The 20,535-nt window shown below is 40.9% G+C and overlaps 1 protein-coding gene and 1 long non-coding RNA gene across 2 annotated transcripts; one reads left to right on the plus strand and one right to left on the minus strand.

Annotated features, from left to right (window-relative positions):
• Positions 1 to 132: 132 nt before the first annotated feature.
• Positions 133 to 7,117, minus strand: LOC307085619 (uncharacterized protein). Its single transcript, XM_079750476.1, has 12 exons — positions 6,952 to 7,117; positions 5,381 to 5,587; positions 4,926 to 5,164; positions 4,729 to 4,829; positions 4,442 to 4,602; positions 2,647 to 2,841; positions 2,250 to 2,336; positions 1,895 to 2,148; positions 1,689 to 1,814; positions 771 to 911; positions 496 to 604; positions 133 to 381 (listed from the first exon to the last, which is right to left on the minus strand). Exons 1-12 carry the CDS (start codon positions 7,082 to 7,084, stop codon positions 164 to 166), a joined length of 1,971 nt encoding a protein of 656 aa, XP_079606602.1. The 5' UTR covers positions 7,085 to 7,117; the 3' UTR covers positions 133 to 163.
• A 6,395-nt stretch (positions 7,118 to 13,512) lies between these two features.
• Positions 13,513 to 19,539, plus strand: LOC307085526. Its single transcript, XR_013812375.1, has 6 exons — positions 13,513 to 13,649; positions 14,005 to 14,304; positions 14,390 to 14,671; positions 16,838 to 16,942; positions 17,063 to 17,100; positions 17,286 to 19,539. It is a non-coding gene; the product is annotated as an uncharacterized lncRNA (long non-coding RNA).
• Positions 19,540 to 20,535: the final 996 nt, after the last annotated feature.

Genomic DNA, 20,535 nt, shown 5'->3' on the forward strand with positions numbered 1-20,535 from the left:
CACTTAGATTATACGTAGAGACTGTGCAAGTTTTATCAAGAATCATAGCAGACTGATGTCCAACCCAGTGTTTTATTTGTTTATTAGTTTTCAAAGACACTGAACTTGTGTCAATTGACCTGACCTACTTAACAGTGCATTCAATGACATCTGTCTGAAAAAATTAAACAAGTCCAAATCCAGTCTGTGCACTATTTATGGCAGAGACAAGTGCTTCCTCAAAATCCATGTAGGTTTTGAAATGAGCTGGCAGCTTTAGTGTTTCGAAGCATGTGGAGGACGTAGGAAGGGTTCCCCCAGAAATCTCCACTCTCAGTTTGGGAGGTAGCATCTCCCAGCCAACCCAGAATGTCAACAGCTGGGCCAGGGTACCTGATGAAGCTAAAAGTCATAAAATGGATTCAAGACATTTAGTTCTAATTGATCACATCTATCCATGAGACATAGAAGCATTTGTAAAGAGAGCAATGCATTAGCCAAATAAGGTGTTTATACCTGTTTCAATGAACAACCTTAGAAAGCCAGTGACGCGGCACGTGGACTCTAAGTCAAAGTCTTCATCATCACTGTCCTCAACTGGCCATGTGATTTTTTGTAGGAGCATCTTAAAGAATACACAAATTGTAATTATTTTAAAAGGGAGAATTTATTTTGGTGAAGGAATATGCAGATCACATTCTTGGTAAAAGGAAAAATAACCAGCTCAGTCATTGAAAATACATGTAAATTCATCAAGTAAAGTGACAAATATAACTAAATTACTGACTTACCTGGGGTGTGAACTGCATTTCAGCCATTTTGGGGAAAATAAGTGGGACAACATCTGGCCTAGATGTCAGCAGAGGCCATACCATCACATCTTTCAGTCCCTTTCTCAACTGTTTGATCTGGCGCATGGTCCTCCCAATGACCTAAGAGACAGAACCGACCCATATTACAGTCCAAATCCTCAACCCAAATTTTACAAAAGTTGGCATAGTAGGGAAAATGTTCATAAAAGCACAATAAAGTGCTTTATAAAATCCATTCAAACTCTAGTACAGAATATAGCAACCCTTTACAAGACATTTACACATTTTAAAATAATGTATGCCACTATTTACATGTGTATTTTCCCTTCATTTTGCAACAAATCACATTCTACCTGGATGACAAGTTAAAGAGTGCTAGTTGTCCTGTCTACAGTCCCAGTTTGCCTGTGATTGAGAATATGCGGTGCTTCATGCACACTTGACAAAAATGTTCTGCTTAAGACATAACTAATGGATAAATGGGGGAATTCCACTTTCTAAATTTCAGCAACTTGTGTCTATTGCGAATGTTTAAAAACTGTAAATGAAAGAAGTTAACAGTGGTGAACTCTTGACTGTATCACCTTTTTAAAGTAGATTATCAAAAAGCAAATTCACATAACCAGACATGTGTTGTTAAGCTGCTCTCAATTTACTGTAGTGTGATTTTTTAAAACTGTATATACATTAAATGGTGGTTTTGAAGAACTAACATGACAATAGGCAAAGACTAAATATCATTAAGTATTCATAGCATGAATTTCACCACTGAAATTTGGCCTTTTCCATCTCTGCCAGTGATAACATAACAAGCCAGAGTTTACAACACTTATAATTATAACTATAATTTCAACAACTACAGCAATGAATTATGTGACTTAACCAGCAGGAACTCACTGCATGGAGTAGAAGTTTGTTATGTAGCCATCTCCGATTTGTTTTGGTGACTGCTGGAAGATCCCAAGACATGGAAAGATCTGAAACTGTGTCCTTCTGTTCTGGTGTGAGTTCTTCTTGTTCAAGCTAGAATCAAGACCGTACAAGTTATTATATTTGCCCAAACAATATTTTTTGCAAGACAAAGTTTCTTATATGTTACATACCAGTTTTATGATACTCCTGATGTGCAGATCAGGACAGTCTTCTGTAACAACAGTTGCCATTTCAGGATCCCCATTGAACAGTACATGAATCACAGCAGGACTTAATCCTGTGACATGGGGACCGTCATGCAGAAAGCTGTGGGCCAACATCCTTCCTGCAACCCGGAAGAGATTGCTTTCAATGAGTGCCTCTGATGCTGCTGGAACAAGATGGTCAGGTTCACCCTCAAACAGCAGTGTTCGGCCCATTCCTCCTGTAAAATATCAAGAGAGCAGGGGATAAAGTCACAACAATTAAACCACTTAAATACATTTTTAAAAGTACATATTAACCTTCAAATAGTAAGAGACTTACCAAGATCTAGACTGAATCCAAATTGGAGTTTGGATATCACCGTTGTCAGAAAGTACCTCATCACTCCCTCTCCGACAGCAGCATCACCTGAAATAAAATACTGAGAATAACACAGTGGAAAAACAGTGGCTGACTAATACAGGTAACTGGATAAGTTAACATTTAACAAGCAAGGGAAAAAATAGTCAATATTCTATTGGCTGTAATTCTAGAATAGCATCCTTAATATTGATTCTTTCAGATTACAGGAGAATATTGTGCATGGTATATTTTCATTAGTGGTCATCAATTATATAGTTGTTTGGATTCCATTCTCCCATTTAACAATTCCATATAAGATACTTGAGTGGTATAAACTTTACTTATACATTTATTTTACAAACTTTATATTACTTACCAACAAGAGTACAATGAAGTGGACATGCCCATTCTTGCTGCTGTTTATAGAACAAGAGAAGTTCCCGTTCCCTGTCCTCTTCAGAGTCCCTTACATCCATCTTCATTCGAAGTGGTGTCCCAGATGCATGTTCCTTCAGCAGATTCTCTTTGAAAACTTTGGCAGCTTGAGACGGTTCTTCAATAAGCTTCCATTCTAAACAAACAACAACAATAATGTTATCTATTCCAGAGAGACATCCAAGACAACAGCAAAACAGCATTCTGAACAAAATTTAAATATAGGAACAGTTAGAAAATATAACCCAGTTGCATGTTATTAACCTGTTAAGCCCTAGGCCTATTTCACAGGCCTCCTGCCCGAAATGACATGCCCAAAATGAATAGAGTATGCCTCCACAACTACAAGGGCTATATGAATAAAGTTGGTTTCAAAAAGAAGGTAACACCTGTGAGGGGACTGCAGAAGTGTCAGAATCAATATAGATGTTACTGTGTCAGAGTAAATTCTGCTAGAACATAGTAAGAAATGTCAATTTTAAATTTTCGCCTAGAGAAAACACATTTCTTAGAGTGAATACCACCTTGAAACTATGGGATAGTAGCCCAGAACCTTTAGGGAAACATATAACAACATCTAATGAGTACCCTGTTCCAGGATAAATGCTAATAAAGTGAATAAAGTGATTTTAGAGAGGTTTTAGTACAGGTAGGTCCAGGCGGACTAAATGGTGCCATTTGGGCACTTTTGGGCACCATTTGACCTTTCTAAGGTACCAGACTGTAAATCTAATTTTATTTCACTGACATATCACTATAGGTATTCATTCCATTCAAATTCAACATTTTTGACTTGTTTTGAAAATTCACCCAGGGCTCTATACATTTTTCCAGTCAAAGTAAACCATACAATCGAAATGAAGTTTGACTCCAACTGGAGCAGATATATTTGGGAAATACATATAATAAAACCAAACTGTAAAATCAAAGGTAAAAACACAGCTAAAAACTACAATCACTAGGGATAAATATATATATATATATATATATATATATATATAAACACGCTGGCAGCAACTTTGAACAACTATAACTAACTAACTATAAACACTAAGGGCTGTCATGCCACTGCTGGATATACCCAAGATATTGTGGGTATGCATTGGTCAATTTGGATGATTGACACCTCTATCGAACCGTAAGAGCCAATAGAGTCGAGGGAACGTCAAATCGAGGGACCCGAATCCATGTAAAAAAAACCATTCGCCATTCAAAAGTATCACACTGTATAACGTTTTTGATTTGTTTTGTTTATTCTGCTCTTCTTTGGTTGCTAGTTCGGTGAGTTTTCGTCGTAGAGTGATGGGAGTGATATCATTGGAATTTGTGGAGCCTCAGCTTTCATATGACCTATAGTTTGTGTGGGTGGCATGGAGTAGCGAAATCGGCGACGGCCAGTATGCGCGCATGCACGTTTTGCGTGTTTTGCTACGGGCTCATTTAGTTGCTTGTTGTTAGAATTGTGTTTTGTTTAGGTAAAAATGGTTATCATGGGCTTTTAGCCGAGCTTCTTCCCGTTACGTGGGTATGCAACATGGACATGTTGGAGCATGGTGGTGCTGTTTACAGCTGTTTACAGCACACGTTGGTGCAGCTGCCCCCGCCCCCGGGGGCGCTCGGGTTTAAGAGGTTAATTGTCTGTAACTGTATTATCTTATCTAATTATATCGTGTTATTTTTCTATTGACTTTGTTTCAGTTGCTCAGTTATAGCAACCCTATCGTGATGACACAAACCGCTGTCTGCTTCTTTACTATCCAGCTCCTCGTTGACCATCACTGCTGGCACTTCTGCACTTTCAGCTGATGTTCCAGGCCTCACTGGAACACTGTCACTGACGGTCTCACTATCACTTTGGCCTCCCTCTTGTTCTTTCTCTGATTCCTGCATGGGTGTCCTTGAAGTTAACAAAATTTAAATTATGGTCATACTCCCTTATTTGTGTGCACAAGACTCTTAAGAGAGACATTTTCCCAAAGAAAAATGAATATGCGACCCTTGCATTGCTTTAGGAAGTACATACCCATTGCAGCTCAATCTGTGCAGCTTCATCTCTGAAAAGGGAACCTCCTTCTGACAGGTGATGCAGGGGATGACTGGACCAGAGGCAGAACTTGAGCTCTCCTAACAACAACAAATAGCGTTTAATTAATGATTGAAAGTCACCAGTAAGCTTTGTTTTGATTATGTATTGAACTAGGTCTCTGTAAATGTATGTACACAATCGAAGGGTAGATCCTGTTGAAGCGGACGAATGAAGATTGTAGCCTGTCCAATCATCGAAGCTGGATCCTTTAGATAGGCAAGCGTGTATCCAGTGCTGGGACACTGAAGCAATGCCAGATTTCGACTCCGTGTAGATCCTGCAATTTTTAAAAATTCGAAGCCTCCCCCTTCTTGGAGCTTCGGAAATACTTCCATCAACTTGTTTGTTATGACCATGGGATCGCTGTCATTCCCTGGAGAAAAAAAATAAAATCATAACTCATATTGACTCAAATAAGCCTGTGATAACTATTATTCACACTATGAAAATCAATTAAGTTTGAGTCAAATATGAACAGGAAATATTTATAACTATAAAAAGAAATGCTGAGTAGAACTGCAAATCATTTCAACGAGCCGGACAGTACAAACTTATTTTGGTTTTGGTAAATGCCTAGTTTCGCACTGACCTGAAAATGTCACTTTGTGCTCTCCAAGTCCTGAAGTATGAAGGTCCGCTTTAAGCTGTACGCTTGGGACTTTATCCGCCTTGTGGTCAGCCAAACAACACACAGTGTGTGTATAGCTTCTTCGACTCACTTGGACTTGAGCTGGTCGTCTCGTGATATTTCTTCTGGCTCCGCCGTTATACGGCGCAAAGAGCCTTGCTACCTCAGCTGCAACATAGATAAAAATGGTCACCAGACAGCTAAAGCAGCCTCAACTTCTATCTTGGGATGCTACACCGGAGCTAGGGGGTTCTATAGCCCAAATAGACCCGAGCACGTTCTGTATTATGTAATATTATGAGCCCGAGCCCGATTTCAACCCGACATTTTTTTAATACATGTGTAACTTTGTACACATTAGTTACGTAGGCCTACTCTGCTAAATATATATGTAAGGAATAATGAATCTAGAACGCCGGTCATCATTGGGAAAATAATCCCCGACAGGGCGAACAGGACACCGACGTGCAGCGGAGGTGTCTTGCTTCGCCCTGAAGGGGCTTATTTTCGATAATGACCGGCGACGTTCTATACATTATCCCGCTTATTACACAATCCACAGCTACTTGCCAAAACGAAAAAATAACTTCACATGGTGTGTCTTTTTACAAATTATTCGTTACCAGCATTCGTAGTGTTGATCAGCAGTGAAATAGTCCGCCAAAGACGTTGACGTCGCTTAGCAACCGAAGACGCTGGGGTTGAAGTTACCGGACCACTACCCATGCAAGTGAACGGAGCGTTCCACGGCATTGAGAAGACCCGTGCAATAAAGGCCTATAATATTTCTGTTTATGGCATAGATTTCTCCTCAGATTAGGCCAATAAAGCAATGATTAAAAAAAAACACAAACGCTCGATCAAAGGCCCGGCCCGACCCGGCTCGAGGATAGGGAAATATAGGGTCGGGTCAATCAAAATCCTCATAGTTTTACATGAATTGGCTAAACAAATGTTTAGCTAATCAAATTGTGCAGAGAAATTACCAGGATAGCGCCCACCAATTTGGGCCGCTATTTAACAGTGGAACAGGTAACAAATGGGTTTCCCGTAACCAGACGTCCTCTTCCAGGAATGTTGGAAGTAATGGTCCAGTAATGGTTCCCCTGTCTTCCAGACAGGGGAACATAGGACCCTTTTTCAGAAAAAAAGGGTCCTATGTTCCCCGCCGCAACTGGGGAACATAGAACCCTTTTTCAGAAAAAGGGTCCTATGTTCCCCGGTCACATACATATCGGGGAACATAGGACCCTTTTTGGGAAAAGCGGGGAACATAGGACCCTTTTTTTTTAAAAAAAGGGTCATATGTTCCCCTGTCTCATACAAAGCGGGGAACATAGGACCCGGGGAACATAGGACCCGGGGAACATAGACACGCTCCCGCCAAAAATCAGCTCACACTATTTAGCCGATTAGCGAACTAGTTTTATGCTCCCACCATTAACAACGAACGTATTACACACGAAGCAAATTTAGCTAGCCCTTGCTGTGATTAGTAGCACACCCGGCTAACATGAAATTACTTAGCTTACCTTGGACGGGTGTACGTAATGGAGCAGCAGGTGTCTGCTGTGACTGAGCCGTCGGAGCCGTCGGAGTTCTGCTCAGAGCCTCTTCTATTAAATTAGCGGCTTCTCGCAGCAGCTCCGGGCAGCTTTTAGACATTTTGTAAACCGAATGTGTTCACTCGCTCTGCGTCAATGCATTATCTGGAATTGATTTGCCTTGACTTGATGCGCAGGGTAGCCAATCAGGCGTTAGGATCCACCTACCAACTTTGATGGGCGAGTTTGACAGTTTGACATTTCATGAAGCACTGCAACACAGGATCATGAAATGTAAATGTAAATCCTGAAATGTAAATGTAAATCATGAAATGTAAATGTAAATCATGAAATGTAAATGTAAATTAATTAAATAGTATTTAATTAATGAATTAATGACACATTTAATAAAACATTTATGTATTTAATTCCAATTTTAATTAATTAATGACACATTTAAGGAATTATTTAATGGTGTATTTATTTATTTAATGGTGTATTTATTTATTTAATTGTGGCAGTTTTAGTCCTCCATACACAGGATCATGAAATGTAAATGTAAATCCTGAAATGTAAATGTAAATCATGAAATGTAAATGTAAATCCTGAAATGTAAATGTAAATTAATTAAATAGTATTTAATTAATGAATTAATGACACATTTAATAAAACATTTATGTATTTAATTCCAATTTTAATTAATTAATGACACATTTAAGGAATTATTTAATGGTGTATTTATTTATTTAATGGTGTATTTATTTATTTAATTGTGGCACTTTTAGTCCTCCATACCACATAGCCACAAGGAAGCAGGATCGAACACACAAGCTACATTACCTCCAGATAGCCACAACGAAGCAGGATCAAACATATAAGCTGTAATTACTATACATAGCCACAAGGGGAGCATGACCAACATATAAGCTGCAATAACTACTCCAGCCACAGATGGCAGCACCTTTAGACAGGTGAGGAAGCCGGAGCCAATACGTCACATAGGCCACGCCTATTTCACATAGGCCACGCCTACTTGATACAACTGGGGAGCGGGAGTCGGGAGCCCCGGGGCTGGAAGATAGCGCTGCGGTATTTCTCTACACGCGTGTTAAATACAATTCCCTCCTTTTGCTTCATAGTAACCGTACCGAAATACTTTAACAAATAAAGTGAGTTAAAAGCGACCCGGATTGAACTACTTTCTTCAAGAACACGACAGATAGCTAGTTAAGAATATTTTACATATTTATTTAACCATTCAAAGCAATGGATGCATTCAAGGAGCAGCTTGATGGATAGAGAGACTATTCATGTAGCCATAGAGTTATACACAAGGGCTTCAAAGTATATTCAAATGTAGTTATTTCACTTCATGTAAACACTATCTGCCCAAAGATGGCACTTACTATACTTTTTTGTATTGTTTTCTTATCTTGTAGAACATTTTCTCTTTTCATTATTTGACACATTCAAAACATATATCTGTGTTTTGGATTGATTGTCGGTATCATGCACATCTGAATGGACTAAATCTGGCTCGCGTCTCACCGCCGCCAGTACCCTTATGGTAGGGCGTTGGTCTAAGCCGGATGGCGATAGCCGCGGCAGCTACGTAAGCGTTGTGACATCTTAGCAGCACGATACAGTGTAGCCTACTAATAAATTCACTGAAATTAAAAAGAAGATTGCGACACCTTAAACAAAGAGCAACAATGGAGGACGTCCAAGAAGGACGGCAAGCTTTTGCGCAACATTTTCTTCAATAGGGTTAGAAATAGAGGTGGTTCGGTCGCGAACTGATTCGTTCGAACGAACGAATCGTTAGAACGAACGATCCGAACTGGTTCTTCTCTCTCGTTCGCGTCGTTCGCGTCGGTCGCGTCGATCGTCTCGTTCGCGTCGGTCGTCTCGTTCGCGTCGTTCGTGACTCAGAATTGACTCCTCCCAGACCCACGACTCGCAGACAGTTCGTTCAGGAAGACGAGGGACCGAGGCGACTCACGGCACACACTGTTGCTTGCACTGCACCAGGAGCAGGTTATAGTTATAACTAGGCTTTACTTAGTTAGCTTCAACGATACATGAAGTAAACATACTTGGAACGTCCATGTAGGCCTACGCAGCAGCACTATGCGCAGGTGATGCCGCATGATATGCCGCAAGGCATATCATTATTAACTAACGCATTATCTCTGAGGTGAAGTAAAGCCTCAGGTGGTCCGTTACATTTTCTTGTCAAGTAGCCTGGTGTTTACATTTTAGGGTTAGGGTTTCACATTGTTCCTTTATCTCTGGTATTTTTTTAATATATAAAATTAACGATATTGACTCAACCTTCAGGATAAAGTGATTCGATTCGCCATTCGATTCACCGGAAACTCGACTGAACCAGTTCAGTCGAGTTTCCGGTAGCACTGAGTCTGACTGACTCAGCTGAGAACCATGCAATGGGTGCATTGCATGATGCGATTCACCGCTACCGGAAACGGAAACTGGACTGAACCGGAAACTGGGCTGAACGAACGATTCGCGAACGACTCATCTTGGCGAACTGACTGACGCAAACTGGTTCACGTAAACGAATCATTGAATCCACCTCTAGTTAGAAATACCCTGCAGGCACTGTGTTTGTTTGTATGTATCCTCCTGTCGCACGGAAAGGACGATTCTGTCGACCAATTAACAGACGGCGTGTGTAGCTCCACCTTCACGGCAACCTTGCATACCGCTTGGTACCCCAACGGAGGCGTAGCCTACTGAATATAGGAGTGGCTTAGCGCCGCTCAGCGCGCTTATTTTGGGACCCTGCCCAACTTTTAGCGGTGGAAACGCCAATATAAGCGGACCGAGCCGCACCGAACCGAACCGCTCGTTGGAAACGAGGTATAATGTCGTTGCATTTCCACTCGCGGCTGCGATTCGGTGCGGCTCGGTGGAGTAGTGAAGGTGCGGTTCGGCGCAGCTCAGTTACGGCTCGCGTTTCCACCGCCGACCGTACCCTTATGGATTTTTGACAGTCTCACGACCCGATTACCTGAAAATCCAGGTAATCGGTCTCAGGATCAGGGGAGGGTCCGGGACAGCGGCCCGCTCAGCGTACGCAGCAGTAACGTCTGACGGGCGGGTGGGTTAGGGTGTGTTCCTGAATCCTCGGACGCCAGCCTTCCGACTCCGAGTTGCACTTTTGACGTCATTTCCGGTCTCGGAGCATTTATAGCGTTCTTGTTCGTCTTTGAGATTGTGTCATGAAATTGGCTAGTCGTAGCTACATGAGCCTCTTCAGCAAACCAGCCTGAAAACAAACACAACCTCACATTGTATTGCACGAAGAGCAAGACCGTGCAAGGCATAAATTGGTGACCGGAATAAAGTAGCAATGTAATCAAGTGTGTTAGAGCATTTAAAATCGACATTAAAATGACAAACGTGGTACAAATAGGCCTACAAAAAAATATCTCTTCACGGGCGCAGCCATTTTGTTGAGAGCGTCATCGCTGCTCTCGGTCTACTCTCTGATTTCCGAAAGATGAAGACAAAAAGGGGGCGTGCCGCCGAGAAATGCCGCAAGAAAGCTGGGAGATCTTCGACTTTGGACTCGGAAGTCTGGCGTCCGAGGATTGAGGACCAAACCTTTAGGGTGCTGCTGCTGCGGGGCGTATACCCCCGCACTTACCTCCGCGTATTACACCACCACACGGCCAACACATTAATGGGAGGGTTGCACGCACACACACGCACACACACACACACACACACACACACACACACACACACACACACACACACACACACACACACACACACACACACACATAATCTGTGATGACATTTCACACATCATGAAAACGCATCAATGGATTTTAAAATAAGTATATTTATATATTGATCCAAATAGTATAAACCTTGGCTAGGTTGCATGGCGTTGGAATTCATTGAAGATTTCTGTCAAGAACTAATGCAGCTAAAATCCTGTGTCAACACAGGAAGCACTTCAGGAAAAAATTACAGGCACAGGCTCTTCATTCACGCCAATGCACGAAAGATTGTTAGATTATAGCTAAATCACTTTAGAGAAATTATTACACTGATTTAGAACAAATGGATTCTAGTAGAAGTACAGCTCGGCCACAAGGTGCTGTATTTCATTTGATATATTTCAGAGTGGTGTCGGTCTGACCTTCATGTATGTATTTGTTTACTGTTAGTGCGGTCATGGCTTTTATACAGTCAAGGCTAGCACTTTAAGTTTATGCACATTTGTGGAGTTAGTCATAGAGTTAATCATATTTTTTAACATAACTGATTTTTACTATAAAATTATGCTTTTATTCAACAGTTTTAAACACATTGATTTGTATGAATGCTTGCATTGTTTTAAACAATAAAAAATGTTTTCTGAATGACAGCTTCCTCTTATGCCGGGCAGAAACTAAACAATTTTCTTCACCGAGTTTTAACCATTGGAAAGGGATCACAAGATCACAAGCTTCCATTTGTGCATCTGTTACGTCCCCCGCTAAGGGAAGGGGTGGCAACATAAAACCAGATGTCTTTGGTTAACTTAAAGTCGTTTATTCAACCCGGATCTTGGGGTAATCAATGAAACACAAACAGAGGAGGCAAAACTACAAAAGGAAAAGGGCCATTGGGTGCTGTCCAAATCAAAGAAATGAATATAACCAACGAAAAGCTCCCCAAAATACACGAGTGGAACAGCACCCCTGTGCCTAGTGTTCCTAAACAAAGGTGTAACTGCGTGTCGGTTTTCGATAATGTCTAACAAACTTTGCCTAGGCCCAGTTCCCAGGTAGCTAACAAGAGCCTCAATCAATTAACAAAAGAAAGCATTTCAAGACCTAAATGGCACGCTGCAAATCCGAGACAAGCTGCCGCAAATGTTGAGCTCGCCCGTCTTTTATCTTCCTCGGATCCTCGGCTTTCCGATGCAGCAACCAATAACGTCCGGGGAAAGGCACATCAAAATGAACATAATGGTAAACAAATCACATGCGGGGAAAACACATGGTCATCCGCATGGCCATCGACAAACGGAGGATTTTACCCATGAGGGCGGGGCGTTGGTCCGCAACCGTAACAGCATCAATTGACGATGTACAATTACAACTACAAATCAAATCAACAATAAGATGTGGATAGATATGTTGCTATACTTATAAAATAATAAACCCCAGATAGACTTCATTTTAAATCCATCATCGCTTTATCTTCATCCTTCTCTCTCCCTCTAAACCATGACAATGCAACGTAAATAAAGCAGCAGCGTGTAACGAAAATATAAGTAAAGGACCAAGATGTTCTCCCGTTGACTGCCCTGTCTATGTCTGCGCTGTATTCCCCATTGGGTTTGTTGGCATGCACAGGCGTAGCCTACAAGGATTTTCAGGTAATCGGGTCGTGAGACTGTCAGAAATCCATCCGATTACTAAATCATAGCTCATTGAAGCAATTAGTCGGAGCTTCGTTACCACCCTTAAACTGCACGTCAAACGACAACTGATATCCTAAGGCTCAAATACAGGGTGACTTTGAAATGAGTTTAAAGTTAGTTTTCAGGGGCGTGTAGGTTTCATCATTAAGCGGGATGTCTGGGTATTCTTTGAGCGTCAAACAATTATGTTATTCTGGTGAGGTTTTCTTTTATGGTGGAAATGTCTTCATTCATGTTAAGGAAAACACAAAATTCAGGCAGTGGAAGTTTGTAATTATAATGGAATGCATTGCTTTAAAATATGTATTCAGCTGTAGATCAACATTTCACATTAACACTAACAAAATAAGGGAGGTAGAGAAAGCCGAAGTTTGAAAGAAAAATACTAGGCCTATATTATCAGTTGCACAGAAGTAATGACAACACATGAGTTGGTTTGCCAAATAACTTGTTTAGCCTAGGCCAGTGGTTTTCAATAGGTGAGGCGCGCCTCCCCTGGGGGGCGCCAAAGAGCCACAGGGGAGGCGCGACACGCAACACGCAAAGAAAAGATACACATCTGTATGCAGCTCTATTGATATTGGTAATTGTGCGGGCTTGTATTAGTTTTAAAATGCATCGTTTCCTTGTCCCAAGTCACCAGAAGTCAGCATTAAGGGAGGAGAAAAAACGTAGGAAATATGATCCTGAATGCGTTTCTGGTTGTCTGTGGAGAGCGAGTTCCTCTGCCATCAAAAGCGAGGCCTTATTGTTATCACTGATATGGACGATTAAATTGAAGGTCAAAGTTGTGTCTTGAATTCATAAATTGGTTGGGCCATAGGGTTGATGCTGCTCGTAGTGCAAATGATGTGAGTATGGCGCATTTTGTTTGTGGTTTAAATCTGTGGTTTTATGTGGCTGAAATCGTTAACAAATTTGATAAAAATAAGTCAATCTGTTCGATCTCATAACATGCCGTTGTCGTTCATTGATCCTGATCATCATCATTGCCTGGAACACACAAAAGATGGCATTTACTGAAGAGGCGTGTTAGGTCAGGCGGACGGGGATATATATATTTTTGGGGGGGGCTGGTAAAGAGAAAGACACACACCCTACGATGCTATGGTTCGGTTCAACGCTTGTCTCTAGTTTCCTCATTCGAGGAAAAGGATCAGCCTATCTAACATGTATCTCTGCTCTATAGTTCTCCATGCTCTGTATTTTCTTAATTATTGGTTCGTCAGCTTACAAGGTAAAACATGTAACTCATTTTCTACCATTCTAGCATTTTTCGTGATATTTTGTAGCCCATTGCTTTCATTGGTATGAGGAAATCGTTTTACAATTAACGTCATCCGTTTTTACAACATCCGCATTAACGAATACAAATATTTGTTCTGCGTTTCCTGTTGCATTAATCACTTTGCAATGCTATGCTCAGTTTAAAACCCTTGTATTCAATTATTTTGGATCTCTATGTGAGAAAGCATGATTTATAGCTTGCAATATTCAATGTGTCATTGTGTGAGTACATCATATAGCTGGAGAATTAAATGCATGCACATGATTAAATGATTTATTTTGTAATCCTTTCTTGTTTTTTACAGGGTCAGAACTTAATTTGTCTACTGTTTTTTTGCTCAAGGGAGAGGATTTATTCATGGAATTAAAAACGCAGAAACCCTCCAGTCTGCTTATTTGGCGCTTCAAACAAAAAAAAATAATAAGACATAATCCTAGTCAAACAGGGGCTATAGAAAATTTCTATGGCAAAAGGGCAGAGTTTTCAACAGAGAATTACTCATTGCAAATAAAAAATGTAGGATTGAATGACAGTGGACTTTACGAAGCAGTAAATAGTGGTGCAGAAGATAAAGTTATTGCTACATACAACGTCACAGTTCAAGGTATGTTCACTGAAACAGAGTACAGACATTCGATACAAGCTTTTTCTTTGTTTGTATATTAATGATCTAAATCTCCTTGTTCCAGATCAGGTATCACCAGTAGTCATGAATGTGTCGCCTGTGTCTCTCAGTTCTGAATCCTGTAAAGTGACCGTGACCTGTAGCACTCAGAGCTCCTCCTTAAACTCCACCTTCACGTGCACCAATCAAACCTGCTCTGAGGTTGGAGGAGACCCAGCAGAGGTCGTGACCTCTGATGTCCTGCTCCAACTCTACCTCTCAAATGGTTCGATCGCCATCTGTAACCATAGCAACAAAGTGAGCTGGTCAAAGGCCACGATGGAGATAAAACCTCTTTGTTTAAAAGGTAAGATCTACAGTAGCTGCTATCGCTGCTTTACACGGGGAATGGGTTAGCCTAGCGATTGTTATACTTGCACTTGGTTCTATGAACGTCTTTACTGTACCGACAGCAATATATTGTTTCACTTATGACAAATGTACTTATTGTAACAAATGCACTTATTGTAAGTCGCTTTGGATAAAAGTGTCTGCTAAATGCCCTAAATGTAAATGTAAATGTAAGATTGTGGAAAATATTGAAGCTCTTGTAGCTTTTTCACCTGCTGTCTAGCAACAACTAGTCACATAAGAAAAACTACAACACCATACCGGATCTAGCTACACCAGAAACAAAACAACAAGCATGCCGCACAAACTTGTTGGGGCAAGCAAGGATACGGAGCGGGTGAAAAACTCCTGAAAAGTGTGTGTGTGTTTGTGTGTCACTCTGTTCGAGCCTGCTGCACAAGAGTTCAATGTTGTCATTAGCTGTCACGTCTTTCTTACCAATCGCAGTTCAAGGCACACCTGGGCTGTACCACTTTGGGAGGGGCCGCTCAGTTATTCCCCTCTAGACAAAATCGACTTGGTTGCGACGTTGACAGTTTGTTGAGTGAGTGAGAGGTTGCGGGCGCACAGCTCAGGCTGCCGGTGTGGGTACCAGATTGACTCGGCTGCCAGATCGACTCGGGGTCCTGCGCTTACAGATGACTATCGACACAAGCCAACGGACAAAACCCGGAAGGGTTGTTTATAAACGGGGCTCAATCATGGACATAAAAAGAAGGCTCAATCCGTTTTGGTTTTGATTTCATTGAACGCAGCCCGTTCTTTCGCACAAACAAAGCCATTGGAAACACGTCTAAAAGCACTGATGAATGCATATGTAACCCAGTTCCTGTTAGGGACTTACTTACTTCTTATTCTGAAGGAGGAGAACGGAAGTGTCTGCGTGTGGGTCGCTGTTTTGACTCTGTTGGGAGCGCTGGAAATAAAGTGTATCGCCCCGTTCAGTGAACGGAGTTAACCGATTCTTCTTTTATATATTACCCAAGTATAGGCAACAATAATTTGTACATTAGATTATTATTCATAGATTAGAAAACAAAAGGAGTGTAGTGAGTGTTACATAATTCACCTACAGTATTTTGTTATGTGTTGTTCTTTACACTGTGTTAGGCATGTCTTTTACTGTCTCTGTGTTTCAGGGATCGCTGTCCCTTTATAAAAACTAAATAAACGAGTCACACAACTGTGTGCTCAACGTGCGAAATTGTATCCTTCATTTAATGCAATTTCCACATGAGATTGTTTATACTTGGGAATAACATGGGAATGAATGAAACGCGCATGCGCATTTAAAAGACAGCGTTTACAGGAAGTGCGTCATTATTGCGCATCTAGGACCCCGAGCCGATCTGGCAGCCGAGTCAATCCGGTACCCACACCGGACGGCGCTGCAAGGAACTTTTATGAACGCAATATTGTTATCCGGCAGTAATCAGCCCGACAGCTCCGAAACGTTAACAGCTCTGACATTAATGCGATTAAATATTTTAATCGCTTGACAGCACTAATATATACATATACAGAGAGAGAGAGAAAGAGAGAGAGAATTAATGAGTAAAATGAGCAAGATTTGCGGAAAATGCGGGAACTTGCGGAAAATGCAGCTTTTCGATGACGTTCACATTGCGTAATTACATCACTTCATAACGTTCCCATGGCAACAGGGGGAAATGGCTGCTCTTGTGTGAAGTAAACGCAACATTTTTCAACTTTCTGCTAAGATATATGTGACTTTTTTGCAACGAAAATGCGGGGAGTATGAAATCATGCAAGCCCCGCATATTTTGCGCGGAAATCTGCAATTTATGCGGTGAAAGTGCGGCATATTTGAAAAAATGCGACCCCCGCATGAATATGCGGACTTTGGCTGATTATGCGTTGAATTATGCGATCGCATGATCGCGTTTTTCTGGAGGGACTGACTAATGGCTGACGGATACCTATGCCATTTCTAACCAACAACACAAAGATATCGCCTACAGCACCTCATATATATATGTAAACAATTTGAAAGCATTCATTCACTCAAGATAGACAAAGAATTGTAGTTGATTGGAGGGTGTTCTGTTTGATGATACACAACGGTAGAGTTATTCCTTTTTCTCTTTTTGTTTGTTGACAGGTTGTTATCGCATTTACCCCCTAAAAATCATCATTGCATGCTGTATGTGCTTCATCGTGGCATTGTGCATTCTGTGTATTTGTCATTGCAAATGGAGAAGAAATAGTAAGTTACACTTTTATCAGCAGTTTGTATTAAATAAAATGTCACATACATATATATATATATATATATATACATAATATATTATTTTTGGAACCTTTTTTTCATATGATCACCATAAAGATTTACTTGAAATCCATTCCCCTGGTAGCGATGACCAGGTAAGATGATTTCCTACATGTCATACTTACATTTTGTAACAACAATGATCATTAAAACCAAATATGTCAAACGTATGTAAGATAACAATACATATATAAATTGTCAATAAAATGGTAATTTGTACTTCTTGTTTATAAGATAACTGAATAATGCAACAAATGTATGTATTATATGTTCTCTCCAGAGTCCAAACTGTGACCAGCCTCCCACCGTCTACAGTACATTACAACCCATTCCCCCTCGAACAGCCTCACCCGAAGCTATTTATGCCGAAGTTGACAATCCCAGAAGTGCTTAGGAGGTTGCTGGTTCAATCAGGGGGGTAGCACCAAATTCTGGGCCCTATATACAAGAAGTCCTGATGCTTTCTGAGTCGCTACTGAGCCTAGTCGACGCTGATTGGATACGGTTGAGGCGGGATATGACGTGAGTACGACGTATGATTAAAGGTGCTTTCACGGTCCTGGTGATAATGAGATGCCTCATCAGTGACGACGCTAACGCTTACTTACGCTTGTTTCCGATAGCGACTGTTCATGTGCACTGTGTTGGGAAACTAAAAGTTCTTCAGAGCAGGTTTTTTTTATCTGATAAAAACCTGTCAGAACTAAACAGAACTTATTAGGATCAGTTTCAAGTTCGAACGCCTTTATTTCCTTGTAGCCTATCACCTACTATCCTTTTGCTTTTATTTATGAGAAGCACATTGTATGGACAAGGCAAGGCAACTATATTTATAGAGCACTTTAGAGCACCTTCATACACAAGGCAGACTCAAAGTGCTTCACATATAAACATTGTCATACAATAAAATAAAATAATAGATAAGTTAAAGAGAACATATGCAAAGAAATGAGTAAAATAGATAAGCACTTTAGAAAGTGCAATGTATTCAAGATCAGATCAACAGTCTCTCTGATACCCACTTTGGGACTCCATCCCGATCTAAAAGGAACTTGGTCCATTCTCTGGGACCCCAACCCGATCTAAAGGAAGGCTACACTTGCCCTTACCTAGAGCTGGTTTACCAGAACACAACGTTTCAAACTGAGCAAAGTCCATGCCAACAGACCTTACGACGTCAATCAATAGTAAAGAATGTTATATGATGGTTGATTCTTTTATGTTGTGTAAAACGTTCATGTTCAGCCATGTTAATGCACGTCACTATTAAATATACGTCACCAACTGGGCAACTCTGTTATCAAAATCTGGCCCCAGTTGCCGAACGGAAGTAGAATCACAAGAGCGTAATGTGATGTCGTTCACCAGAACTTTCCGACATCGCAAAAATATTTTGCCATATTTCCAGCGATATGAACGCGCCACATAGCGGGATATGCGTCTGTCTTTTGAGCGTCGCGTCACTGACGTCACGGTCAAAAATGTCGCTAAATAATTGCGTAAGACAAAAAGTGTTGCAGAACTAATTACGTCACATTTGAACCCTGTTGGTTGGCCACTACGAATGCCGCCTTCAAAGCAGCTCAGAGGTTCGGAAGCTCTTACGTGTCTTTACGTAAACCTTCCCTTCGTCCGAAATAAGTGTGTTCAGGAAACGCCCCTCAGAAGTTCGTAGGCTATGACATAAACCCAGAAAAACATATCGTTCGTGAGACTAGACTTCATAACAACAAGTATGGATGCCCGCAGAGATCTTTCTGTGCCTCTTTTGCTCTTTTGATGTTATTTGTACTGTATTTTGTTTGTATTGTTGTTACTCTCAACTTTGCCTTTTGATACTTCTTTGTTTTGAGCAAACAGTTAACGGTTAATGGCTAGCTAATTATAGTTAAAAAAAGAATTAGACTGAATTATCAATAAATCTAAAGAATCAAAATGGTGTAATGCATTTAAAAGTGTCTTTGTCATCACTTAACATTGGATCATGCATTTTGTGCACTTATGGATTTCAATATGGACATCATTTTTTTACATTCCTGGCGCATTCAACCTATAGCGGCTTGGGGGGGGGGATCATTGGTTGAAGCATGTTTAAGTTTGTTTTTTTTTTCAAAATGTGTCTTAATTATAATACAAAGGACAATCAATGTTTTTACAAATGTAATCCACATCATTTTTTTCAAAATATTTTGTGTGTATGGATATATAAGTACATGTTTATACACATGTTTTTTATCTTTATTTTTTTTACTTGTGGTAGTGATGGTATCCTAGTTTCCTCTTTAGAAACAACTCTGTTATGATTTTTCCTGGATAATGGTGATCTGCTGTATTCTGCTGAGAAGGTCCACATCCTAAAGATGCTGAATTATGTCCATCATTGTGCTCTATGTTTCCTCACTGGCTGTAAATACTGCACACCGCTGCACTCTGTAATCTAGAGCTAAGGGGCCTTCCCCTAATGTACGCAGGCATCCCCGCTGGTTGGGTTTTTATTTGTACTTTTTGTTTTTATTTCTTCTTTCTGGACTGGTTCCTCAATGACTCAAATAAAATAAATTCTTGCTTTGTTAGTGCTTTTTATACAGAGAAACCGCAGCTTCCCTATTCCGTTGTATTTGTTTACAGGCCGCTCTCGGCCTCCAATAGGATGGCGACGGCGATGTGGGGTCCAAAGTCCAATGTTTTATTCTATGTATCTATGTTAATGATCCTTGTAGAGTGTGTATGGTTGATGGCTGGTTTTAAGCCATCACCACGTTCCCTAAATGTCAACAATCGCCACCAGCTCGGCTCATAATATTGCCAACTCTTAAACAGCTCTTAAACAACTCTTAAACTCTTAACAGCTTTTACAGTATCTGTGTGCTTGTTGTCAGAGGAGAGGAGTGAGCTAAGGCGGCCTGGAGAGAGCTAACTCTCAGGCTAAGATATCCCAGGCCAGCGGGTCGAGCGTTCACACAGAGCACAGACCTCTATACTGGAAGCAGGAGACTGGAGGTGCTCCACTCAGTCCCTGGAAGGAGGGGATAACCGGAAGATTTGTGTCCCAGTTGGGTCTACAATAGAGTTATGTTGTGGGTCATATGGTGCTTGGTATCCCTCTTTACACAAACCTGTCTTCAGGTTTATATTTGTAAATATTTGAATCCACCTTGCCTTGTGTTTGTGTCAGGCGTGTGCCGTCCGGACAGGAGGGGCTGCGAACCACTTGCAAAAGCATGCTCCCAAAAACATAGTTCCTCAGTAAATCATTGCTCCAAATCTATTTTTAATAATGTGATTGTCGCATGAACTATCTATAGTTTCTGTAGGCTTTCCGACTAATTTTAGTCTGTTGACATCAAATCTTGGATGATCGTGGGGATTCTAGTTGAGTTTACGTGTCATGCAATGTTGCGGCAGGGCAGCTCAGCGACCGCGTTCCTCCGTATGTTTATCGCATAACCCTGCAGGCTGCAATAATAATTGCAATCCGCGCTAAAAAAACGCCTATATGTTTGTAAAGTAGTCTGTCCCATGGTCATATT

This window comes from Pollachius pollachius (genome assembly GCF_949987615.1).
Source record: "Pollachius pollachius genome assembly, chromosome: 14".
Lineage (NCBI taxonomy): Eukaryota > Metazoa > Chordata > Actinopteri > Gadiformes > Gadidae > Pollachius > Pollachius pollachius.